General features: G+C 57.0%; 2 protein-coding genes across 11 annotated transcripts; both read right to left on the reverse strand.

Annotated features, from left to right (window-relative positions):
• Positions 1-312: 312 nt before the first annotated feature.
• Positions 313-14,809, reverse strand: ARHGEF19 (Rho guanine nucleotide exchange factor 19). 5 transcript variants are annotated; one of them, XM_059136022.1, is made up of 17 exons: positions 14,638-14,809; positions 12,013-12,136; positions 10,483-10,926; positions 9,798-10,079; positions 9,527-9,635; positions 9,366-9,442; positions 8,821-9,083; positions 7,939-8,099; positions 7,666-7,818; positions 7,289-7,418; positions 7,071-7,145; positions 6,823-6,912; positions 6,484-6,644; positions 4,223-4,381; positions 3,867-3,946; positions 2,128-2,232; positions 313-650 (listed from the first exon to the last, which is right to left on the reverse strand). In XM_059136022.1, the coding sequence occupies exons 1-17, from the start codon at positions 14,737-14,739 to the stop codon at positions 616-618; spliced, it is 2,550 nt and encodes an 849-aa protein (XP_058992005.1). In that variant the 5' UTR covers positions 14,740-14,809; the 3' UTR covers positions 313-615. The 5 variants fall into 5 exon arrangements, with proteins under 5 accessions (XP_058992005.1, XP_058992004.1, XP_058992008.1 ...); XM_059136021.1 differs by lacking the exon at positions 313-650 and adding an exon at positions 1,151-1,712 and having other exon boundaries at positions 14,638-14,807; XM_059136025.1 differs by lacking the exons at positions 313-650; positions 7,666-7,818 and adding an exon at positions 1,151-1,712.
• A 1,300-nt stretch (positions 14,810-16,109) lies between these two features.
• On the reverse strand, positions 16,110-23,821 carry LOC131809223 (anoctamin-7-like). 6 transcript variants are annotated; one of them, XM_059136029.1, is made up of 7 exons: positions 22,457-23,821; positions 21,332-22,247; positions 20,613-20,866; positions 18,673-18,709; positions 17,839-17,904; positions 17,193-17,309; positions 16,110-16,932 (listed from the first exon to the last, which is right to left on the reverse strand). In XM_059136029.1, the coding sequence occupies exons 3-7, from the start codon at positions 20,711-20,713 to the stop codon at positions 16,855-16,857; spliced, it is 399 nt and encodes a 132-aa protein (XP_058992012.1). In that variant the 5' UTR covers positions 20,714-20,866; positions 21,332-22,247; positions 22,457-23,821; the 3' UTR covers positions 16,110-16,854. The 6 variants fall into 6 exon arrangements, with proteins under 6 accessions (XP_058992012.1, XP_058992011.1, XP_058992010.1 ...); XM_059136028.1 differs by having other exon boundaries at positions 16,726-16,932; positions 17,181-17,309; positions 18,673-19,049; positions 20,693-20,866; positions 22,457-23,759; XM_059136027.1 differs by having other exon boundaries at positions 16,726-16,932; positions 17,181-17,309; positions 22,457-23,757.
• Positions 23,822-25,389: the final 1,568 nt, after the last annotated feature.

The raw sequence follows: 25,389 nt of genomic DNA on the forward strand, positions 1-25,389 counted from the left end.
CATGTTGGATGTGAATGAAGAAGCGCCTGGAGGCCTTAGGATGAAGACAATACCAAAGACAACCAAGTGGAAGAATGGAAAGAGCAGAGTCCTCAGTGATGTCACAGGAGCTGCTGGATCAAGCCTTGCTTGAAGCCCACCTTGCCCATATATTTCTTAGTTTTGAGAACTGTGGAAGGCTGAGACATGGTCCTCTAAAAGATATCTGCCTCCTAGTCCCAGAATTGGTAATTATTATCTTCTATGATAAACAAGGGAGGGGGGACAGATTTTTCAGGAGGGATTTAAGGTAAGGACTCTGAGATGGAGAGATTATCTGGGTGGACCTGAAATAAAATCCATGTATTCTTATCCTTGGGAGGCAGAAGTAGCTCTGACACAGACACACAGAGAAGAAGGCAGTGTGATTCCAGAGACAGAGTCTGAGTGGTGTGGCCACAAGCCGAGGAGAGCTGGCAGCCACCAGAGCTGTGAGAGGCAAAGACCCATTCTCCCCTGGCAGACATCCCCACTACAGGACAGAGTCCTGCCCTGCTGACACCTGGATTTTGGCCCAGCGATACTTATTTTAGATTTCTGGCCTCGGAGCAGTCCGAGAATACAGTCCTACTGGTTTCAGTCACCCGGTGTGCGATCATTTGTTACAGCAGCTATAAGAAACAGACACAAGAGGGCGCCTGGGTGGCTCAGTGGGTTAAGCCGCTGCCTTCAGCTCAGGTCATGATCTCAGGGTCCTGGGATCGAGTCCCGCATCGGGCTCTCTGCTCAGCAGGGAGCCTGCTTCCTTCTCTCTCTCTCTGCCTGCCTCTCAGTGTACTTGTGATTTCTCTCTGTCAAATAAATAAATAAAATCTTTAAAAAAAAAATGTATAATTAAAAGGAGGCTTTGTAAAAAAAAAAAAAAAAAAAAAAAAAAAAAAAAGAAACAGACACAAGAGCCAATAAAGTGTCTTCAATCTCTATGCCTGGTTGAATACGGTTTCTTGTCAGTTGCCACACAAAGGAGTCTAATTCACACCCAGCCCTGTCGTCCCCTCCTCCGGATAGGGGGTGAGCTCTCCCCACTGGGAGGCAGCTAGAGAGCCTCCTGACCTTTAGCTGGAGGAAGCGGGGTTGGAGGGGGCAGCATCAGACAGCTTGCAGACTCCAAGCCAAGGCATCATGGGAGTTTATTTACAGAAAAGTCACAGCCGCCAGGGCCCATGCAGGCTCTGGCCAGAAGACCCCAGATATATATACATCTCTCTATATATACGTCCCAGCACCCGTCAGCACCAGAGCTGTCCCCAGCTGGGTCCCTGCCAGAGGGACCAAGAGTCAGGCAGCATGAAGGGAGTGAGCCCCAGTCCTTGCCAGATATCACAGGTCACCTGTGCAGTCCCTATGCCAGAGGAAGAAACTGGAGTCGGCCCTGAAGTGGACTGGGAGGAGCATGAGGACGGGCTGCACTCCGGACGCCAGGCCATGGAACACCAGCAGCGGCCTGGGGCATGCGACACCAGAGGTCCCTGCAGACCTGTCCAGGAGCTGGGCACGGAGCTGGCATCCCACCCATCAGGCAGGGGGCTCCCCCAGTTTGCTGGGCGCACTTGTGATCCGCTTATTCTCTCGGAGGTTTCGAAGGCGGGCACTGAGGCTGCTGATCTCCTCCACATAGGCCTGGGGCACCCACCCCTTCTCACCATCTGCCAGGCGGACCCCTTCCAGCCAGCCTAGAGCCACACGGGCCAGGAGCAGCATTAGTGGCATCAAAGGGACACCAGGGCCGGGTCTGCCAGGGAAAGCCTAGGCCCTGATGCAAGCTTTGTCTGCACCCCGGGGGCAGAGGTGACCTCATCCCAGCGTCCCAGTTCCAGGAAGGACCCTGCCTCTAGCAGTCTCATAGATGAACTTCTGACCTGTTTTTCCTGACATCCTCTACAAAGGGTATTTCCCATTCTTCCCCACCCGTCGCTCTGAATCCTCCAGCTTTGTAAGAGGGAAGTTCCTCCTCTTGTCTAACTTGATTCCTACATGCTGTGGTTGATCAACACTTGCACAACCTTTTCCTGTGATATCTTAGCCATCTAGCTACCTCCTGCCCACCTGGGTCCCATCAGGGAGGCCTTCCCAGGAGGCCCCTCTCACCGTCACTGGTTTGGGTCCTCACGGCCAGGATGTCCGTCTTCTCCAGAGTCAGCTCGTCTGGCTGCAAAGCCTTGTACGTCCTGACGCACTGAACCTGGGGGCGGTCTGACAGCCCAAGGGAGAGTCAGGGAGTCCCCAGGTAGAAGGAGGAAGGTGAGGGGTCAGAGGGTGGCTGCTGCTGCTTCATTTTCTCTGCACCTCCGTCTGCTCACCCTGGCCACCCTCCTCTCTTACCCTAAATACAAGCCCTTGGTAAATCCAGTCCCTGCCAGCTTGGGTTATTGCCCAGGGCTCTCACCTCCCCAGCTCAGTCTAACACCTTGACGCTGACCTCCAGGTCAAGGTCCACCTGCCTCCAGACACTCCCCACAAAACACTAATGGTCCCTTCATCTGCCCCTGTTGGTACTCCAGGGCTCCCTCTAATCCGTCCTTCTCAACTGGGAGTCAAGTTACATCACCTCCCCGCCAATTATAACCCTCTGGGGCTTCCTACTCCTCTGAGTAAAATCCAAAGCCCTCCCTACAGCCTACAAAGTCCTACATGGCCTGGCATTGTGCCTTCACAAGCCCCTCTTCCTCACCTCTTCCCCTTCACCGGACCCTTGCTCACGGAGCTCAGCAACACTAGCTGCCCTGCTGTTCCCAAACATTCTGAGCTCCCTCCTGCCTCAGGGCCTTTGCACTGCCTATCCTCCTCCCAGGAGAACTCCCCCCCCAAATCTTTTCATGGTTGCCCCTCTTCCTCCTTCAGGGGCCTTCTCTGACCACCTCTCAGGAATGCGAGGCTCACCCCACAGCTCAAACAGGACTCTTAGCCCAAGCCAGAGAATCTGCTTCAATCTAGGCCCACGGCTCTTTCTACCACAGGAGACAGGCTGGCAGTATTGAGAAAACCACAGGCTTTGGGGCCAGACCTGGCTTGAATCCCAGCTCTGCTCTCCACTGGCCTGTCTGACCTTGGGCAAATTACTTAGCATTTCTGAGCCTGTTTTCTCAGATATGAGAAAATGAGTCTACCCAACGGGCTTATCAGGAGGATTAAGTAAACTAAATGCGTATAAAGGCGGCCAACAGCAGGCCTGATGAGGAACAAGTATGGGTAGAAACAAGCTCCCTTCCTTTTCCCTTCGTTAGCTGAGCCCTAACTCCCCGGCTCGGCAACCCTCAGCCACAGCCTGGTGTCCACTGGATCAGGGGTCCCTCTCGGACTGGGCAACACTCTGGCTTACCGGCCTCACTCACACCCCAGAGAGAAGCCTCTAGATCAACAGAGCTGATCCCCCATCCCGCCCCACCCCACCTTGTGGCCACTTTGGTTCCTGCTCCTTTGCAACAGAGGCAGAGGCAAAAGTGGAGACAGATCAGGGCGTCCGTCTCAGCTCTGCGGCTTACCAGTTCGGTGAACTTGGGTAAGTCACTTTAACCTCTCTGAACCGCTGTTTTCTAGCGGGTAAGATGGGCTTGTGCGGGGATGAAACGGGAGGACACAAAAGGCTTTGCCATCAGGCGCCGCCTGAGCACCGGGAAGACGGTGGCGGTGGCGGCGAGGTCCGGCCTGGCTTAGGCAAATGTCGCTGCTCTTCCAAGGGTCTGCACGGCAGCCCCCAATGGCCCCAGGCCAGCTGGTCTCTCTCCCCGCCGGCTCGGCCAGCAACAAGGCACCAGGATGGGAGGAAGGGGGGAGAGCAGTGAGGGACCCAACCCCGGGGGGATGTGGGCCCGGAGGCAGACTGCTACCTTGGCCCTCGCTGAAGAACTCTTTATCCTCCTGGGAGCTGGAGGGACACAGGGCTGAGATCCATCGCTGCTTCTCACTTCTAGGGAGGGGGAGGCTGAGTTGCCACAACGTGCAAAGTACAGTCTCCCAGGGCCAGGGTGGTGAGACAGGGCTGGGAGGATTGGGCATGGTGTCTGGACTCGGGGCATGCCCGCCCCACAGCCCTGTCTGTCCCCAAGCCCGCGCCCCACCCAGCTCTGAGCCCAACAGAGCAGGCCCGGAAGCCGCTGGACGCCAGCTCCACCCGTGGCCTGCCTCAGGCCCCGTCCTACAACCAGCCCAGGGGTCCTCTCCCCCCACGCCCAAGCCCACTCACTCCGTCCGGGCCCTCAGCAGGAACTGGTGCTTCGCGTGGGGCCCATGGAGAAGCTGGAGGAGGAACACGTGGCCGGGGACGCCTTGCAGCTTCCGGCTCAGGTCCTTCACCTGGAGCTCGGCCATCCTGGCGTGGACGAACACGGCGAACTTCCCTAGCCTGCGGGACCGGGGCAGGTGAGGTCAGCCCGCTCACCCTCGGGCTCCCTCCCCGGGGAAACTCTCGGAAGGCAGTCACCTCCCTAAAAGACCGCAGGCCCCCACAAGGAATGGGGAGCGCAGACTCCCCGGCAGACGAAAAAGGTGACAAAACTAGTCCCTGCCCCTCAGGGCACACTTTCAGGTTCTCTGAGTCCCTGTTCTAAAGAGCCAACAGGCGGCCCCCCGGATGAGACCCCCGTGCTGCTTAGTGTCTGACTCTCGGACCACGAAGAAGCTGAACTATGTCTCTCCTTTGCTATTCTATCCTAGTGCTCCACACTGCCAGGCCCATCATTCGGGTTCAATAAACACTTGTGGGAAGAATGAGGAGGGGAGTGGGTCAAGGATGTCCCACGGGTCCTTTCTTCTCAACCTGTCTGAACAGCAGTCAGTATCTCCCAGTCCAAACCAGACCCCTTCACTGTTCCCCAGTCCAGGGAAAGACTCCGTCAAGTAGCCCAGGAGGAAACTCAGCCATCATTCCAGCCTCTTCCCTCCCTCTCCCCACCCTACCCAACTCCTGACTGTCCCTGGAATCTGCTTCCCACAGGCCCCCTACCATTTTGGGGTGGATCTACTCTCATTTGGGCAATTGTAATAGCTTCTGGTCTCGCCCCTTCCAGTCCATCCTCCAAACTGGCCAGGAGTGAAATGTCACTCGTCTACGTAACTCTCCATGCTCCCCATGGCCCTCAGAAAGCACAGTCTCTGTCCTATGGCTTTCAACAAGCCCACCTCCTTCTTCTGGCCTTCCCCTCTACGAATCTAGCCATATTTAGGCTTCATCCTCCCCCAAACACACTCTGCTATTATACCCTACTGTGACTTTGCTATATCCTCCCAAACTCCTTCTCCATCTGGAAAACTCCTATGTATCCTTCAAAACCCAGCTCAAATGTCCCTTCCTCTTTGAAGTTTTATAGATTCTCACCCCATACCAGGGGATGCTACAGTAGGAGTGCACCTTTCCCCTAAAAACCCTGACCAGGTGGTTATAAGGATATAGCTTAATTGTCCTGAGAGCTCCTATAGGCGGAAATGACCCTAGCACCCTTCAGGGCCCGGAAGAGAACAGGGATTCGGTGACACTTTCGTGAATGAATGAATAAACCAGGAATAAACCTTTCCCATAGCCTAAGAAGTCCTTTCTTCATCACATCCAGCCTGAAGGTTTACCTCACTCAGAAAGACTTCTCCCTCATCCCAAACTGTTAACAATCATAGCTAACACTGCGTGTGTGTTCACTGCGTGTCAGGTACTATGCTAAGCTCTTTCCCCGTCTTATTATCACAGAGTCTCCCTACATACAGTCTCTATGTTACAGATGGAAGACAAGATAATACAATGGTTAAGAGCCTAGGATGGGACATCAGACAGACCTGGCCTCCCCTGGAGCCCTCTTGGCTTCTGCACTTACTAGATCCATGCTGTTGAGAATAACAAGGGAGCCTACTTTCCAGGCAGATGCTTAGAGAACTAGGGATAATAGTGCAAACAGTGGGGGTACCTGGGTGGCTCAGTGGGTTAAGCCTCTGCCTTTGGCTCAGGTCATGGTGTCAGGGTCCTGGGATAGAGCCCCACATTGGGCTCTCTGCTCAGCAGGGAGCCTCATTCCCCCTCCCCATCTGCCTGCCTCTCTGCCTACTTGTGACACCTCTCTCTCTCTCTCTCTCTCTCTCTCTCTCTCTCTGTTAAATCAATAAATAAAATCATTTAAAAAAATTATGCACACAGCATGCCTGGCACAGGACAGGCACTCAGTAAATGCTGGCCATTATCTGGATGAGTTGGGTCAGAGCTGAGACTCCAGAATTATGCTCTTAATCTCTGCTCTACTCGTCTTAAGCTCAGAGCACCATTGAGTCCTCTGCACACAGCCTAGCCCTTGGTTCTCAGGTCTGGAAAATGGACTGGCCTCACATCGCTGCCTTTTCTGGGGGAGCCTCCAAGGCTCAGGGTGTCCCAGCAGCACAGACAGGGGCTTCCAGGCCCAGTGATGCCTGACGGCAGGGAGAAGGGACCTGGCTCCGGTCTACCTCCCGCACCCTGCCTAGACTCACTCCTTCCGCCGGGAGAGCAGCAAGCAGTCATTGAAAAGGTGCAGGTAGACTGCCTTGCTGGACAGCTTCAGCTTGGCGGGTGGCGCTGCAGGCAGTGGTGCCAGTTCCACTAGTTCCCCATGCCGAACCAGCCAGCGGGCTTGTGAGATCAGTGGGAAGATCTGGAAGTATGCGGGAGGCAAGGGGGAGAAAAGGTCAGGCCCCGGACAGCAGGGCAGACAGCACAGAACAGGGGAGGGGAGGGGAGGGGGGGTGAGGAAGTGGCCTGCTGTGCCTGGGGAAGGACAGAACGAGAGTGGCCCCTTGGTGGACCCCACCCCGCCAGCGGCAGGTGTGCACCTTGCCCTCAAAGTGGATCTTCTTGCTCAGATGGATGAGCTCCTCTGTCCTCTTCATGGACTGCACGCTGGCATTGCACTCTTGCACCAGCTGGGGAGGCCGTGTGTGAGTCATCTGTGGTCCCCCAACCCCGGCTCCCAGAGCCCAGCCTCAGGCTCCCACCTGGGAACCAGAGGCTCTGCTGGCTGGGGCTCATTTGGAGATATGCCGGGGATCTGGGGGGCGGGGTCCTGGAGAGCTGAGCTCACCTCCTTGAGTGCATTGAAGGCTCTGGTGGCCATGTCTTCATCTTCCGAGCCCTGTGCTGTCCGTTTCAGGATGTTCTAGAGGGTGAGGTTGGTGTGGTGAGACAGACCGGGACCTCTACCCATAGCCCTGCCCGCCAGTGGTTACCCAGGAGGGGCTGTGGGAGGCATAGCACCATTCCCCCCACAGCTCTCACTGTAGCCTGGTGCCCTCCACGTACCTCGACCAGCATCTTGAGGCGGGTGATCCTCTGAAATGGCAAGATAAGGAAGGAGGTGAGGGGCAGACGTTGGCATACGGGAGACTCCTCCAGGCGAGCCAGGATGCCAGGGAACTTGGGGTTCTCCAGGCTGGAAGATGGGGAGGGACCTGAGGTCACAGATGGGCTCATAGATCCTATGAACCCCCAGGATCCATGACCCCAGCCACCCTCTTGGTTTTTCAGGTGTCTTCCTGTCACATCCTTCCTGCCCTTTGGGGTGGGGTCTAAGCTGACCCCGGTCAGAGAGCCCTATTCAGGAACCATTCCCGCCTAAGACTCCCTTTATCTCCAACTCCCACCACCCCACGCCCGCCTTTCAGAGCCTCCAGCCCTACAGCAAGCGCTGGTAGGTGCGCTCCTGGTAGGCCTGGTTGGTGACATAGGGCAGGTACACTCGGCGGAAGGCTGGACAGTGGTGCAGCACAATGTCACACACACTGAAACGCAGGACATCTGCCTCCAGCCGCTGCTCCAGGTCCTGCAGAAACCTGAGGGGTCCGGTGAGAGGTCAAGGTCAGGGTCAAGGCGAGAACCCAGACCTGGGAGCCCGGCCAGTCACAACAGGCTCTGCCCCGCCCCCACCACACCTTACCGTACCACTCCCTCACCTCTCGCTCGTGCTCTTGACTTCGGGTAGTTTGGAGAACAGCCATTGCTTGTCCTGCACCCCCAGACATTCGCTCAGTTCAGCAGATCCTAAGAAGTGGCCCACGGCCACCGACAAGCTGTGGATGTAGGACGCCTCGGACGTGATCAGCTCAAATTTGGCCTGAGTGAGGGGGAGGCGGGATCGAAAGGGCTGGACCGGCCCACCTCAGACACTGTGAACTCACCACCCACCCTTCCGACGCCGCCTTTCCCTCCCTGTCCCCCTGCTGTTCCAGCCCCACTTCCGATGACCTAGTACCTGCCGGGTGAACGGGACCACCTCTGGCCACGCGCTTTTGTTCAAACTCAACGGAAGACCTCGATTGAGGGGTGGAACCCCTAGCTCCACCCATCGGGCCTGCACCCCCCAGCCGGGCCCTCTCAGTCCTTCGCCCACTAGGCGTTTCCTCTCCAGAGGGCTCCGCCCCTCCTGGTCCCCGCTTTCGCGGTCCCACCTCGGCAGGCCCAGCCTGACTCCGCCCCTCGGCCGGCCCTGTTGGCTCCGCCCCGGACCCCACCCCTGACCCCACCCCTCCTTCCCGCGGCGGCTCAGTCCCCGCTAGCCGCCAGCCCCAGTTCCTCGCACCCACCTTTCGCATAGACGGTCCCGCCGGCCCCGCCCTCTCGTGGCCCCGCTTTCCCCGCTGGGTCCCACGCCCACCTCCAGCAGCGTGCAGTCCCGCTGGTCCGGTAACCCTGGGCCCCCGGCCCCGCTAAGTCGGGGGACCCGTCCCCCGTCCCCCTGGCCCCGCCCCCGATGTGGCCCCGCCCCCTGCGGGCCCCAGGGCCACCTCCCGGCCGGCAGCCCCGCCGGCCCCGCCCCGCCGGCTCCCGGCGCCCACCTCCTGCAGTTTGCAGTCGCGCAGGCTCAGCGTGGCCAGGACGCCGCTGCCGCGCACGTCGGGGATGTCCTGCCACAGCGAGAAGGTGGAGCCTCGCGCCGAGCGCTGCGCCCGGAAGGAGCTGCTCGGGGAGAGGTTGGCGCGCGGCGGCCCGGGCCCCTCCTCCGCGCCCTCCGCCTCGTCCCCCGGGCCCTCCTCCTCGCGCTGCTGCCGCCGCAGTTCGCGGGCGCTGGCCACGTCGCTGTATTCCTGGTAGAGGACCGCTGGGCGGGGAGAGGGGCGGGGGAGGGCCGTGGGGCGCCCGCCTGCCCGGTTCGGCTCCTGCCCGGCTCCCCGAGAGCCTGCCTCAATAAACGAGCCTTTCGGACGGTTCGGGTAGCGGGACACCGTGAACTCGTTCACTCACGCACTCACTCCTTCCACCCACTGCGTGCTGGGCACTGTGCTCGCTCCTGAGATTCGGCTCTCCCTCCCTCTCGCCAAGATCCCAACCTCTCAACTCTCCAACCCCCCCCCCCCGCCCCCAGCCCCTTCGTCCCACGTACTGTTAAGGAGAAACCGTGACTGGCGCCGCTCGCTGGAGCTCCTGGACCCCAGAGCCAGCTCTTCCGGCGTGTCCAGCCTAGGAAACGGACAGGGTCAGGGCCCTACTTCGCCTGCACCCCTGCACCCCTCCTCGGACCGAGCGCACAGTGGGAGATAGTACCTGGGCTCGGGCCAGCCGCTATGGCACCCGCTCGGGTCAATAGGGGCTGGCATCACCAAACCGTCCACCCTCATCTCTACACTGCGCGACTCCCTTCCAGATGATCTTCCTAGAGAGGGCGAGAGCTCTGAGGGTGGGTGGCTCCAAGAATGGCGCCGGGCGCTGGGGTGCCACGCTGCAGCTGACCAGCACCCAGTCTCAAGTGTGGGCCTTGCCCCATGCTGCATCTGGTTCATGGCCTGCTCTTAGGGCCCAGGGGAGAAGCTGGTACCTTCCCGAGCTGCGCCAGTGCCTGACCCTGGGGTCAGCACCCTGGCTGCTGAATTCCGCCCCAGACGCAGGGAAGAGTGCAGGCGGGTCATCAACTCGGAGGCTGAGAAGCGCCTGCGCTCAGGCCCCTCCAGGCCTACCCTGGAGGGTAGGGACAGCTCCGGTGGCCTAGGCTCCTCTGTGCTCAGGGTTTGCTCTGCTGCCTGGCCAGGCTCGAGGAAGACAGCATGGGCTCCAGGGCTGCCAGGGAGCTCTTCACGCTGATAGACCCGCATCTTGCGCCCTGTGGGGAAGTGGGGTGAGCACACTGGCTGGCATCCACTAGGTGCTCTCTCCACTCCTCCCTGTTGCTACCCTGTGGCCCGGAGCATCTGAGGGAAAGGTCAGTATTTTGGCCAGGATCTGGTCCCCATCCCCAAATGGGATCAACAAGAGGGCTAGTAGAGAGAACAGAGCGCCTGACTGCAGTGGACAAAGGGCCAAGAGCTCAGGACAGCCCCTCATCTGCTGTGCAGCCTCTGAGAAGTCACCTGTCCTCCCTGATTTCCAGTTCTCTTGTCACTAGAATCTACCACTTGTCCTGCCTGTTTGGGGGAACTGTGGGGGTTATGAGTCTTAAAAGTGCCACCCAACTTCTCCCCTGTCTGTCCCACTAGGCCACCACCCCCTCACCCAGAGTGACTTACATGCAGATTTCTTCTCCGAACCATGACTGGCCCGGCGCTGTGGCTGTGGGTGCTGGGGACTCCAGGGTCCCTCCAGAGCTTGGGGCTGGGCACTAGGACAGTGTGGCCAGCTGCCAGCTCTGCTGGGCCGCAGCCCCCCACTGGTGGAGATCTCGGTGTCTGGGACTTCCGGGGATGGTGGCCATGGCAGCCCTTGGAGAGGAGCAGGGGTCCCCAGGGACCAGCGGCTGCCGGGAGCCCGAAGCTCCTCTGGGGCAACAGGGAAGAGATCCAGACACACAGGGCTCGGGGGCTGCAGGGTGGGCAGCTCTGCAAAGGACAGACTCTCCTGCTGGCACACAGCTACTGGGCGGCGGTCAGTGCCACGTGGCCCAGCCAGGTGGGACTGGAGGGTGGCAGGTGGCCCACAGTCCATTCCTCCTTTGCTCTGCCACCCACCTGGGCCTGCAGGGGAAAAGGTATGAGAGGCAGACACAGAACAGGAGGGCTGGCCAGCAAGCCACCTTTGTCTTGGAGGCCTGGACAAACCCTTGTGTACACACATGCGCACACATCTGTTCAAGCACACTCACACACCTAATCGCATAGTAACAGCTAATACTTACTGGGCACTTACCAAAGGCAGGCCAAGTGCTTTTTATATGTCATTTCATCTAATCCTCACCACCCTGAGGTGACGCTAGTTTTATCCCCATTTTTTTAGGTGAGGTCGGGGAGGCACAGAGGTTATTTGGCATAGGGGAGAGCCAAGATTCAAACCCAGGCAGTCTTGCTTCTGAGTCTGTGCTTTGAACCAGCTCGTGCATTTTCAACTCTCACTGACCTATGATCAGACACACATACATATGTTGTCACACAATCTGTGTATGTTCCATGCACATGCACACATGCTTCCTTCCAAGGAGACACATGGACATACACACTTTCATGGGTACACTCAGACACTTCATATTCACAGGCTTACACATTCACACTTTTCACACAACTACATATATTCACAGACTCTCTCTCTCTCTCTCTCTCACACACACACACACACACACACACACATGCTGACCCATTAGATATTTATGTATCTGCTCAAGCTTTCTCACACTCCTGTTCTATTCACACTCACACACCGAGATATCAACGCACACACACAGGCCCAGAAGTCCTTGCTTTGGTGTTACCCAACCTCCCCTCCCATGCCCAGAGTTGCAGCCTTCAGCTCTGAGTAGTGCCCACACCCTGCCAGGCTGGCTGGGAGGGTCACAGACTGGCAGGCGGGCCACCACGGAGATCAGGCTAGGCCCTCCCGGGAGAAGGGCAGGGAGATGTCCCAGCTCCCCAGTTTGGGGCGAGAGAGGGGTTCTTCCCTACCCGGGCTCTCAGCCCCAGATCGAGCCAGGCTGACTGGGTCCTCTCTGGGCAGGAAGTCATCCCCAAGGAGTCTGCCAGAGCCTCGGGACAGGCCTGATGACAGAGGGATCTGAGCCCTCACAGCCCTTCCCCTGTCCCTCCACCGGCGGTCCTCCCGCAGCCCCTCACCTCTCCAGCCGAGGGCCGCTGCTGATCTTGTTCTGCTCCTGCTCCCCGCGGCTGGGGAAGCCCTCTCTCTGCCCAGCTGGCTGGGGGAGATCCCACCCAGACAAAGAGTTTGATTCATCAAACCCTGTGGTGAGGCAAGCGGGAGGGAGGGAGGGAACAGGCAGCGGGCTGGGCGGGGGCCTACCCTTGCCTGGCCTCACTGTGGGCAGGCGGGGCAGCAAGGACCCCCCCCCCCAGAGGCCCCCTGTGGCCAGAGGAGCAATGCCCAGCCTGACAGGGCAAGGAGACCCAGGAGACAGAGATAGAGACCCAGAGATACGGAGAGACTTTAGGCAGCATCTCAGCACGGGAGACACCAAAACACTCCAACCCAGAAAACCACAGATGCCGAGACATTCAGGGACCCAGGGATGGAGACAGAGAGACAGAGATACCGAAAATGTCACAGACCAGATACTCAAAGACAGATGCAAAGCCCAGAAAAAAAACAGGGAGACAGATGGACAAACGTTTTGTGGCCCACTGCGTTGCCAGTCTAGTGAGGGAGCTAAAAATGAGGACAGTTTCAACTCAGGGTTGGCAGGAGCCAAGCCAGAGGAACCATCAGCGCTGGGTTCGACTTGACCTGAGCATTCCAGGAAGGCTTCCTGGAGGAGGTAACGGCTAACTGTTCCAGCTGAAATAGCCAGGGACCCAGTAAACATGGATAAGGAGAAAATCTTGACTTGAGAGAAACAGTGACAGTGTCAGTAACCGAGGGATGAGGGAGGGATGGAGGAGAGTACCGGGGGGAGGGGCACCACTCTATCTACACAGCTTCTCCCTTGCTCTCTTCAGTGCCTGCCTGGGGTGGGGCTGCTCCCAAGAGACAGTTACTCTGCCAGGCCCTCTCCACAGGGACAACTTTAGCATGTACCTTAAACCTCTGTCCATCTGAGCACATCTCTGTTTCCTCATCTGATAAATAGGCCACTCATACCAGCTTTAAAACACTAAAGTGTGAGGGGCACCTGGGTGGCTCAGTGGGTTAAGCCTCTGCCTTTGGCTCAGGTCATGATCCCAGCCTCCTGGGATCGAGCCCCGCATCGGGCTCTCTGCTTGGCAGGGAGCCTGCTTCCTCCTCTCTCTCTCTGTCTGCCTCTCTGCCTACTTGTGATCTCCATCTGATAAATAAATAAATAAAATATTAAAAAAAAAAACAACACTAATGTGTGAATCAATGACAGCGCGTGTAAAGCCCCTTGCATGTGGTAGGAGCTTCGTAGTTGATAGTCATTCTCCTGAGTATTATAATTAGTCTTTCTCTAGTCGGGCAGGTGGCCTGGGTCATCCCACGGATGGGGAAACTGAGTCAGTGAGGATGAGACCCACCGTTCTTTGTAGGAGCGTGAGGAAGGAGACTCGGGACCACTGCCTGCCAGAGAAGTCTCTTTCTCTCCAGGACTCTGAAGTTCTTGACATAGAAGTCCCACTTGCTTCCGTGAGGACCCGTGTGCAAGAATACACACGTGCTCTGCTCCCCTTATATCCTGGGAGATCCTCTCCACTTGGATCTCGGAAGCCCCTGGAAGGCAGGGAGCACACCACCCCACACCCTCCTGAGTTACAGGGATAAATGAGCAAAAACATGGAAGCCTTGGGGCAGGAGCACCCCCTATTAAGAGCTTAGAGGAGAAGCCTAGGTGAATGCCAGGGGAAGGTGGTAGGTTTTCTGTAGAGAGGAGGCTGGAGGCAGGTCCCTAGGGGAAAAGTCAGGGATGAGTCAACCTCCACCTCTGTCAGACCAAAAGGCAATGACCCATCTAGCTGGGATACCAGCCCTATGGCCTTCCAAAGATGTGGCCCACTCAACCTTGGTGCTCGGGACCAAGGAGACGTTGAGCTGTGTTCATATTGTGTGCAGCTCATCTCTGCTAGTAAAAAAAAAAAAAAAAAAAGGAAAAAGCCTCAGGAAGAGAACTGACCCCAAGTAGCATGTTCATTCCCGGCCCCAGAAATGATCACTGAATATTCTAGTGCCAAGGGTCATTCTGGAACCTATAGGGGAAAACCCCTAAGGTTCAAGCCCAGTGTTGACACTACCAGCTGTGTGGCCCTAGGCGAGTCATAGCCTATTCCTGGGCCTCAGTGTCCCCATCTGTAAAGTAACATGGGAAGTCCCTCTTGGCTGCCCCCTCTAGGAAGCTCATGTCATCATGAGTGTCTCCATGGCCAGAGAAGGACAGTAGGGACCAAGGAGGGCTCCATCCAGTGGACGCTGCTAATCACACAGACAAGGAACCCACTTGGCAAGGCTGGCAGGGAGGGTCTCTGGATACTACTGTGGTTCAGGGAGAGCACCTCTGGCTTCCTACGCCCAGGATTTCCCTGCCCCCTCCCTGGTCCCCCTTGCCCCAGTGCCCAGAGGAGTAGGGCCCTGCCATGGCCCCTGTGCCCCTTCAGGGACAAAGCCGAGTGGAAGGTCATGGCCGGAAGGGGGATCCAAGCCAAACAGGCTGTGGAGCCTCAGGAGGCCATAAGTGGGTGGGAGCCTGGATCAGAGGCCAGGCCGGCAGCACAAAGGACGCACTCTGGGAACACGGGCTGGAGGAGGATAGTACTGCCGGCAGCAGGGTGGGGCCCTACCTCAGCCAGGGAGCTCCGTCCAGCCTCCGACACGGTCCAGGGCTCCAGACCACCTGGGGGCTCTGGGGTTGCAGCTGGATCCTCAGGGGGCGATGTCAGCATGGCCCCTGAGCCGGGCAGTGCACGATCCTGGGTATTGTGTGGGGCGGGGAGGGGGGGAGGCGAAGGCGGAGGGAACCTCGCAGGCAGGCGGGCGGCTGTCTCAACGTGCCTGCTCCCCGCCCCCCTTCCCCAGAACCGGTTTGGCCAGTCTGGGGTACAAGAGGGGGGCTGGAACAATGGGAGTCCTATGCCCAGGAGAGGTTCTGAAGGACCCCAGACCGATGTCCTAAAGATGGAGGAAGCACTGCTTTTCTGTCCAAGAAACAGTTCACCCCTCTTCTGAAGCTAACCCCCACGTAAGACATGCTGGGGGAGGAGTGGCTTCACAGAGAAACTTCCAAGCCTTGGACTCTTCAGGGACCCTGAGAACTCTGTAGTTTGCTGACCCTCTCTGAGCTGGCTACAGCACCCATAAAATAGGAACACTCGTTTCCATGGTGGAGAGATGGAAATCACGAAAGTTGGTGATGTGAGGCATCGAGGACCAGCCCGACCAACCCTTTCAGCATCACTGCTGTCATGAATGACCCATCCTCCCCTGCTGCCTGGAATGACCCACCTTGCCATTTCCAATGGCCTCCTCCTCCAGGAAGCCTTCTGGGTCTGTAGTCCACACTGAATGAGCCCTCAATAAACCAACAGCCCAAGCAGAACCAGCCTCCAGTAAGGAGACTGCAGCAACCATGCAATCATCCCAAGCCCATGAAAGGGAAAGCTGTTCTTTTCCTAATACTGCCTGCCACTTATTTAAGCGCTCCATAATGGCCAGACACTCAGTGTTAATTCCAATATGTACACAAATACCAATACTCATGTTGTGAATAAATTATTGTGCACTATGTGCCAGGCACTATTCTGAGCACTTCACATCTGTTTACAGGTTTCCCCCACTACCCCAAAGTAGAGCCTTCCTACAAAAGCTTTCCTAAGCCAAAAATGGCACAAAATGAAGAAGCAGTTACCATTAATGTATATGGAAAAATGTTTTTTCAGCATTTCCATACCCCCAAAATAACCTCTCTTAGACTTTTCTGATACTTGAGGACACATCTTCCTAACAGATGGCAAAATTAATCGAGATAAAGGACAGATGCTCCTGGACACAGTTCAAAGTTCTGGTAGTTTGATACTGAGTTGCCGAGTGTGGGGCGGGGAAGAGCTTGGTGGGGCAGGCTCTCCGCTCAGGGTGTTTGCTGCCTCTATAACGGATCTTTGCAAAACAAATGTTGAATGCTATTTCCTCCTTTTTTCACCATTTTCCGCAATAGCAAACATTTTCTCTGTATTTCCTCTGGTTGGTGAAAACAGGTAGTAATAGAGGTCTTTGGGGGAAGCCAAGTGGTTGTAACACAAACTTTTGAAAAGCAGGGTATACTGTATTCATTTACTCTTGGCCACGACCCTGTTATTGCTCCCACAAGTACATGTTAAATCAGGGGGGATTATCCCATTCAATCTCTCATCAGCTCTATGAAGTCTCTATTTTATAGATATGAAACTAAGGCCCAAAGGATTAAATCACTTGCTCAAGTTCATACAGCCAATAGGTGTCAGAACTCATACTCAAGCCCAGGTCTTTGACTCAGCCACCAACCTCTGTCCTAAGCCACAGCCCAGGACCACGTGACCAGGCTTTTGGGAAGATCTGGTGAAAAGTGTGTAAACGTCCATTGGGAGGTGTTTCAGCTCCCCTAACTTAAACCCTCTTACTATTACTCATACACTGCAGGCCTTCTTGAGCATATGGGGCAGGTGTCCAGGGCCCAGATCCCCTACCAACGGGTGACCATTCAGTACTGAGTGATTAGCGTCCCTCCACTCCCTCGATCTCTAGAGCACGCAGACATGATGAAGAGACACTGCACAGCGTGTGTGTGTAAACCAAGTGTCCGTGGAGAGGCGGCACCCTGGGGGGCAGAGAGGTTTGTTGCCAGCACTGCACGTGGAAAAGGAGACTGCGACAGGGAGAGGGAGGCAATGCGAGACTAGCGGTCTTCAGAGAGCTTTAATCCTCACAGTCCAGTTCAGAGGCCGACGTTGGGGCCGCTGGCCAAGGTACTGCCCAGACCCCCTGCCAGAGGCAGAAGACCCCCCCCCCCCAAGGGGAAGGAAGCATCAGGAGAGCCCAGGATTCTTGAAAGACCGTTCCGCCTCACTCGCCCCGGGTCCCGGGCTCTGGGGACAGTGCCCCTGCTGCAAAGGACAGAAAGCATGGCTTGGTCAGGCTAAGTAAATTGGTCCTGGAGAGCAGAGGGGACTCCAGTGGGGACACTGTCATAGAAGGGGCGGGAAGTGGGCGGAGTTTGGAGAAGGAAACCGGCCAATTCTCCCTATGGGAGAGGCCAAACCAGAGGGCGTGGCAAGAGAGGGCTGAGCTAAGGCCTGGAGGCGGGCCGAGGGGCGTGGTCAGGGAGGGGCCAGGGTCTTTTAGCCGCGCTGACCGAAGGCAGCACCTCCCGGTTGTCCGCAGGCTCCTGCACGACCAGACAGCGCTCGCGCTTTATTTTGGTCACCAGGGCGGCTGGAACGTCGGGCACGAGCCAGACGAGGAGGCGCACGAACACCACGTGCTGGGGGCATGGGGGAGCCAAAGAGACAGTGAATCCCTTAGTTACCTTCATTTATCGACGCTTGCTGAATGCTAGGCTCTGTTCTGAGGTTTCCCGGGTATTAATTCACTTAATTCTCACAACACTAGGAGGTGAGGACAGTTACTACTCCTGTTTTACAGATGAAGAGACTGAAGCATAAAGCGGTTGTCATTTGCCCAAAGACACAGGCATAATTTGAAACCTGTAACACTAGGGACCCTGGTAGAGGCCGAGCTGGAGAAAGGATCCTAAGCAAAGCTGGAGGGAGCATGCCTCCTCTCCTTCCTTCAGGTCGTTGCCTAAAGAGAACAGTGGTAGTGGTAGTGCTGCTTATTGAGCACGTACACAGTGCTGGACACTGTGTAAGGGCTTGGCACCGAATCTTCATAACGACCATATGAAGTAGATACTACCCTATAGCATACCCCCCGTTTACATCTGGGCCGCGGCAGCGCTTAAACTTGAACTTGAACCCCAGTGTGTCCCACACACAAATAGCTGAGCCTACCTCGAAGGCGACGATGAAGCCCAGACGCAGGGCCAGTAGCTTCCAGTAGAAGAGGGTGAGGTTCCCCTGTGGGTCGCAAAAGGCCGCGTACCTGAGCTGAGGAGGGCACGGGGTCCGGCGAGTCTCTCCCGCCCCTCCGGGCCCTAGAGCCTGGCCCCGTCCCCTCAGGATACTCTCCCCCCCCTCCCTCGCCCCCGCCCCCAGCTCTGCCCAGCAGTCCGCTGCGCAGACTCAGCTTTCTGTCCTCCCAGTCAGGCCCCGCCCCATCCCTCCCACCCACGGACTCACCGCTCTGCCTCCAGATTCAGCGCCCCGGCCCCCCAGCCAGGCCCCGTGCTTCCCAGGCTCAGCGCTCCACCCCTCCCAGACAGGCCCAGAGGCCCTCCTTGAGGCTCTCATTTGGAGGGCGTGAGGTCCACCTGGGCAAGGTAGATTGGAGGTGCGGGTGCAGTTGTGCAGTTGACTAAGCTGCACAGAAGGCTGTGGTGTTCCTACTGGCGCAGGAGATGCATTAGGTCCGCGGTGGAGGCGAGGAGAAAAGCTTGCAGGGCCAGAGGGACTCCAAGGCCCAATTCCCCAGCTACCCTGGGTCCAAACCCATTCCCGTGGGCAGGATGAGCCCGCGTCCAGAATCCTGGAACTCTACCTCTTACCTTCCTATCTCTGACCCTGGAATTCAGCCCCCATTTCCCCATTGCTAAGCCGCCTTTCCCGGACTCTGATCTCTATTTCCCCCTCTGACCCTGTATGCCCCTCCTTTGCCCCATGCTCACATTCACAATGAAGGTGAGCCATGGCCTTAAGCAGAGGCAGCCAGATTCCAGTGCCCTGTACCTGCTCAGCCTCTGGCCTCCAAGACTCGCAGGGGAACCTGTGATAAATAAAAAATAAACGGCTCTCCAACTGGTTGTTGTTGAGCAAAGCAAGCAGGGGTGCCGGCGCAAGGGCCCAAAGCCCCCTCACCATGACAAGGATGGCTGCAGAGCTGGTGAGTTGGTGAGGAAGGCAGGAGCAATGTGGGAGGGAAGTGCGACTCCTTCAAAACCCTGTCACTGGGATCTGGGCCATCTGTGGGCCCAGAGTGGCCAACTCTGGACATGCACACTCGTGTTCAGAGAGGCAACAGGTGTGCCTCCTGGGGCCCAAGAGGCTGGGTGTTACAACCGCGGGGTGGGGGGAGCCCCCATCTTTTTCTGCCTGTGTAGGGAGTTCTGGAAATACAGGAATGAGGTCCAAGTCATTTTTGTCTCTGCAGGGCCTTTCCCCTCAAGGTTCTGGCTAAACACCTGTGGATGGATGCATGCATAGATGGAAGGTACGTGTGACGGACAGGAGAGGAACCAATGGGTGGGTAAACCGGATAGGAAAAATTGGCAAATCTCCATGAGTGGGTGCACAAGTGAGTGAGCAGAAGGGCAGATCGGTGGACAGACAGGTGGATAACTGTGGATGAGCAGAGGGATGGCTGACCGGCATGAGGACAGATGGACAGATAATGGATAATGCACTAGTTCATTCAATAACTGTGAACTGGGGCGCCTGGGTGGCTCAGTGGGTTAAAGCCTCTGCCTTCGGCTCAGGTCATGATCCCAGGGTCCAGGGATCGAGCCCGCATCGGGCTCTCTGCTCCGCAGGGAGCCTGTTTCCTCCTCTCTCTCTGCCTGCCTCTCTGCCTACTTGTGACCTCTGTCTGTCAAATAAATAAATAAAATGTTTTAAAAAAAACAACAACAAAAAACTGTGAACTGACTGCGGCACCTGGCTGGCTCAGATGACTGAGCATCCAACTCTTGGTTTTGGCTCAGGTCCTGATCTCAGGGCCATGAGATCGAGCCCCGTATCAGGCTCCAGACTCAGTGCAGAATCTGTGTGAGATTCTCTCTCTCTCTGCCCTCCCCCCAAAATAAATAATCTTTAAAAGAATAATCTTTTAAAGATTATTAAAAATAATCTTTAAAAGAATAACTATTAACTGACCACATACGGTTCTGCAGTAGATACTAGATATGCTGTGGTGAACAACCTGGGCACGGCTTAGGCCCTGATGGAACCACAGTCTAGTTGGGGAGACAGACCTCAAATGAACAAGCACAAATATGTAATTGTGAACAAGTCCGATGAAGGACTGATCTAAGTAAGGAGTTGTGGGGGGGGGGCAGCATCCCACAGTGGTGGCGGTAATGGCAGGGAAGATCAGTCTGTGCAAAGGCAGGGCCATTCTTTAGGGTGCATGAGCTGTATACCACCATATTCTAGAGGGCACCATTCACATTGATTTTGCTACCTCTGTGTTCCCTGACTGCTTTCTCGGTCCTCCCACATCTGTTTAACCTCATGCAGCCCATAGGGCATAATACGACCCCCTAGAAGGTGTTGAATGAGGGCAATGCATGATGTGATTTGTGTTTTCAAAAGGTCACCCTGACCCTGAAAATGAATTAAGTAGGGTAAACATGGAAGCAGGGAGATCTTGGGAAAGCTACCACAGTGGTCCAGGTGAAGCGGTGTGGCTGGGACAGGGGGTGGGGATGGGGGAGGGAGCGGCGGTGGAGATGTGGACAAGCAAAGAGATTCAGGATCAGTGATGGGGTGTTTGGTGGGAAGCTGGCTGGATGGGTGAATGGAATGCTTCTCCTCTTCCTCCCTGTGCCAGAGTTTCTCTTTGAGACCCTAAATATGCCCAGTGTTTAATCTCACCAAACCTGGTTTCATCCTGATCTCAGGGGAGGGTGGTAAGTAACCCAGGAGGTGTGGGAAGGAGCCAGATTTGGAACCTGGAATGATGGTCTCTGGTCTGGGCTCTTCCCAGCATGCCTTGTGGTTTCTGAGAATTCTGGGAAGTGGAGTTCCGGACCTGGCAGGCTGCGCTGGGCATCACTTCCTCTTCCTGGAAGCCACTGAGGTCCTAGTGGTGGGCCAAGGGGATGCTCTTGCCCTTCCAGTGCTGCAGGAAGGCTGTGGCTCAGAAGGGCTCAGAAGGACATGAAGATGCTGAAGAACACAGTTGCCAGATAGAGAAGCAGCCCAGCTGTAAGGGAGGGAGAGAAGACACACTGCAGGACCAGAACTACCTTCCCTGCAGCCAGGCCCAGGTGTTCCAAGCCCTGTCCATTCCCTTGTCCCTGTCTCACCTGGCCATGGGGCAGATCTTGGAAATATTCCACGTGGCACAGGTGTTGCAGAGTGGGCACATAAGGAAGGCACCCTCATGGCCCAGATCTCTTCCCTGTGAGCTAAAGCTGCCCATCCTGGGAAGGGCTGTTCTCAACCAGCCAGCTGATCTGGCCCACCCAGCCCATCCTCCTGCCCCCGGCTCCAGCCACTCATGGTGTGTTGGTACCCATGGTAATAAGGCCAGAGATAAAGACCAAGGTGCCCCTAAGGGCAGCAGACAGGCTGTGTGCAAAAGCCAGAAGAGGTGACAAAGTCCGTGAGCCATCATTACTGTACTTGACCTCAGCTCCCAGCCCCCACCCCCCATTGCCCGACTCACCTAGCCAAAGTCGATGGCCACCGTCTCCCCAAAGTATTCTCATACAAGGTGTAAGGGTTGGTGCCTGTGCCAGCATCGCCAGGAGGCCTAGGATGAGTGCAGCAATCGGTGAGGGTTGGGGTGTGCCTCAGGCACCTGATACCCGGGCAGTGCAAAGGGGTCCTAGGCAGATGAACAGAGGGAGGGCTGCAGGGCAGTCCCAGAATTCCCTCCTGATGCCCCAGCAGCAGAAGAGGGCTGAGCTCTGTCTTCTCTCCTTCACGCAGTGGGAAGCCTGTAGCGCAGACTCCGGCCAGCAGACAGGCTATGGCTTTCTGCTCCCCATTGACTGCCACCTGCCTGAGAGGATCCTGACATCAGCTTCCTCCCCATAAGGTCCCAGGTCCACCCTCCCCAGGCAGCTGTCTTGCCATTCATGTCTCTGTGTGTTGGAGAAGTACGAGTGGTAGGACGCACTGCCTAGGAATCGGTGAGCAGAGCAGGGGTCAGACCTAACACAATGGGATTACAGGGTCTAATTTCTAGGCTGGGGCAGAGGGTGGAGACGTAGCAGTTGCTAAAGCCAGAGAGCCCATCTACCCACGAAGCTCAGCCTGGGCTGGTGTGTTCCAGCCAGATGGACAGCTGAGGGGGTACTGAAGAGGTGGGAATCAGGTATCAGGAGCCGCTAGAACACAGAATGGCTGAAGACATAGCATGAGGGAGGCGGGAGTTGCTTTTCTGAAGAACTTGGGAGCCAAGCGCCCCGCCCCTCCGCGGAAGGCCCCGCCCCCTCACGTAGCTTGCAGGGAGTTGCGGGCTGGGAGCGCTGGATAGTCCCCCCGGCTTGGCCACGTGTAGCTGCAGAGAGTTGTATAGGCAGGCGCAGGCGTCGCAGCGGTTCTTCCGAGCCGTCCGAGGCCAGGTTGGATCGGGCCTGGGGGACAAGAGCAGAGTCACCCGCGCCTGGCGACACTCCACACCCGGGCCGACTCCTCCCCGGCCCACTACTCAGTCTCAGTTTCTCTGCGTAGAACCAGAGCAGCACCCGGGCTGCGCTCAGCTTGGCGAAGTGCACGGCCTGGGCGCGGGACCGTGCGCCTGGGGGCCAGGGTTCCGGGTGGGCCAGAGCCCCGAGCCCCTTACCTTGAGACCCCGGCTGGGGCTGACAGATCCCGTCGTGCGCGAGGGTCCTTTCCGCCTTCAAAAGCATTTTGACGCGCCTTTTCTCGTTTGAAATTCAAACGAGGAGGGAACTAGCGCCCCCGTTTTATAAACGTGGATACACGCTGAGCGGGCCGGCGTCCTCGAGCAGTGGCTGCTGTTTCCCAAGTATTGGGCATCTCCAGTGTGTCAGGCTGAGCGCTGTGCACACTTCGCCCACTAAAGCATCAGCCCCTCTGAGGGGCTGACACGACAGTAAAGTCCATTTTACAGATGAGGTGGTGCAGTCGCTTGCGCAGGTCCCAGAGCTTGTTAGGGGAGCCCGCGCTCAGCTTCGGGTACCCAGCCGGCTCAGCCCGTCTCCACTGGTTTCACTGGAGCGCACACTGCGAGCGCCGCCGCGCGGGAGGAGAGGGCACAGCTGCCCATCCCTTAAGAGCACGAAGACTACGCCATGGCAGGGAGGACAGTAGTTAGGAAGGGTCCGCCTCTTTCTCTCCCGGGCGGGAGGCAGGGGACTGGGTTTATCAGTCCCACTGAAGCCAGAATTAAAGGAAGTAGGTTGCGCTGCAGCAAGAGGAATTGGGTTTGTTTCTAAGGGGGAACTACCCACTGCCCGTTGCAAGCAACGGACCAGAGATGCCACAGGCTTGCTCACAGAGGGAGAGGGGACTTAAGAGAGGGCCGTCCGTTGGCTACTCTGGGCTCGGGTGATGTGGGGCAAGAGTCTTGTCTGGCCCAAGTCTCACCGAGTTTGGTTTTCCCGTCTAGGAAAAGGTTGCCCTGGATTCTGAGGCACAAATGCTGACGCAGGACGGGCAGAGACGGGCGTGGTCCGGGTCCTTGTCCTCAGTGCCATTGCCGTCCTGGGCGCAACAGGACGGAAGTGCGGGGGAGAGGAGTCCCTTGCAACCTGCAGTTGCAGGTGCCAGGAGTGTCTCCATTCTCCGTCGGCCCAGCTGGGCTGCCCCTCCCTCTGCCCACCAGCCGCCCATCCCTGGGTGAGTATGCAGTGTGGCAGCCCCTCTGCTGCTCTCAGCCCAGGAACAGCCACCACTACCATAAGAACAACGTGGAAGATCATAGCCAGCCTTTATGGTGCCCCTCAGGTGGTGCCTGGTGCAGCGCTGAACATTTACATACCATTTACTTACAACTCCCAGAAGCGGGTGTTGTTATCTTCATTTTACAGAGGAACACGCAGGAATTGAAGTGAATGGTTCAAGGTCCTAGTTCTCCTTCGCCTTCCTTCTGGAGCCCCTCCCCACCCTCAGCTCTCCGGATCTACCCCTACATTCAGACTGGAGTAGAACCCCAGCTTCTCCATCCCCACTGCCCCAGCCTTTGAGTCTGAGGTCCAAGGGAGGGGAGAACCTCCACCCTCTCACCCTTCACTCCCCACCCCCAGTTGGGCCCCCTCCGGTCCACGCAGCTCCAACTTGTCCAGGCCCCTGAGCCTCCTACCTCCATCTGGGCACTTCCCTCCCCTCCCCCAAGCCCGTGCCTGGCACATGGGGATCACAGCTGGCACCAGGCTGCCCAGGGAGTAAGATCCACCGCAAGACAGGAAACCCCCACCCCCACCCTGGACTCAGCCAGGGTCCTGCATCCCCTTCCTTATGCTGGGGCCAGGTTCCTTGCCAGGGGGTCCTCCCACTTGCCCAGTTGCCCAGGAGGCCAGCCAGATCTGGGTGGCAGAGGGAAGAACTTTTCAGTGACCAGCTGGGCATGGCCTGGGAAGGGAAGCAAGGCGGGGGGGGGGGGGGGAGAAAAAGGGAAGGAAGTGAGGAAGGAGGTGACAGCACTGTATCTCCCCTCCTCCGGGCAGCCCCAGGCTTCACAGCTGGCAAAGCTGGGAGGACCAGGAGTGGGCCAGTGAGGGGCTGGACCAGGAAGACAGCATTAGGAGATTGGAGGGGGGGATGGCTCAAGGGAGGGGCGTGCCTAGGGCTGAGAGCATCAGAGATGCTTCGTGGCTCTGCAACCCTGGGCAAATGCCTGTCCCTCTCTGGATATCAGCTTCCCTAAGTCTATTCGGGCTATTATAATAAAATACCATAGACTGGGTGGCTCATAAACAACAGAAATTCACTTCTCACAGCTCTGAAGGTAGGAAGTCCAAGATCAAGGCACCAGCAGGGGCCTTGAGGACCATCTTCCTGGTTTATAGCCTGCACTTTCTGCGTCTTCTTCGGGTTGAAGGGGCTACAGAGCTCTGCATGAGGCTCTGCCCTCAAGAGATGATCACCTCCCAAAGGCCCCTAATACCTTTGCTTTGGAGATTCGGATTTCAAACTATAAATCTGGGAAGATCGGCAGCGGGGCTGGGCCACAGCACAGCCCACCTGCACCCTCACCTCAGGAGATGGTCCCTCCTCCTCCAGGCTTCCCTCCAGAGCCCCAAAGTTCAGTGGCTCCAGGGCCCTGGGCAGCAAGCATGGCTACTCTTTTCCCAAAGGTCCCTCTAAGTCAGGGCCCACCCCTGAACTGTTGTGGGGCACAGTCACTACCCCTTCCTCCCAGGGACCCTCAGGGCCCATGAAGGGGGTGGGGTGAGTGGAGAGGTATTCGTCTTTGAGCTGTTGTGATTTTTTTTTTAAGATTTTATTTATTTATTTGACAGAGAGAGCACAAGTAGGCAGAGCGTCAGGCAGAGAGAGAGGGAGAAGCAGGCTCCCCCCTGAGCAGAGAGTCTGATTCGGGGCTCGATCCCAGGACCCTGAGACCATGACCTGAGCTGAAGGCAGAGGCTTAACTCACTGAGCCACCCAGGCGCCCCTGAGCTGTTGTGATCTAATGGTGGAATTTTTGGCACCAAAGCGGGAAGAAGGCAACTTCTTGGTGGCCCTGCGACACTTCACTGAAGTGGTCTCTCTCTCCAAGCCCTTAGAGGGGGGCTTCATCAGGACCCCAGA

Source organism: Mustela lutreola, chromosome 10, assembly GCF_030435805.1.
Source record: "Mustela lutreola isolate mMusLut2 chromosome 10, mMusLut2.pri, whole genome shotgun sequence".
In the NCBI taxonomy this organism is placed as follows: domain Eukaryota; kingdom Metazoa; phylum Chordata; class Mammalia; order Carnivora; family Mustelidae; genus Mustela; species Mustela lutreola.

Coding starts and splice junctions, on each gene's coding strand:
- ARHGEF19 (XM_059136021.1), bottom strand. CDS start 14,739: ATGCTGACATCGCCCCCTGAGGATCCAGCTGCAACCCCAGAGCCCCCA. Junction 12,137..14,637: donor GACGGAGCTCCCTGGCTGAG/GTAGGGCCCCAC, acceptor GCCTCACCACAG/GGTTTGATGAATCAAACTCT. Junction 6,645..6,822: donor AGATCCACTTTGAGGGCAAG/GTGCACACCTGC, acceptor GCATACTTCCAG/ATCTTCCCACTGATCTCACA.
- LOC131809223 (XM_059136027.1), bottom strand. CDS start 20,713: ATGCCCAGCGCAGCCTGCCAGGTCCGGAACTCCACTTCCCAGAATTCT. Junction 17,310..17,838: donor GCTTCATCGTCGCCTTCGAG/GTAGGCTCAGCT, acceptor CCATGCCCCCAG/CACGTGGTGTTCGTGCGCCT. Junction 16,933..17,180: donor ACCGGGAGGTGCTGCCTTCG/GTCAGCGCGGCT, acceptor TGTCCTTTGCAG/CAGGGGCACTGTCCCCAGAG.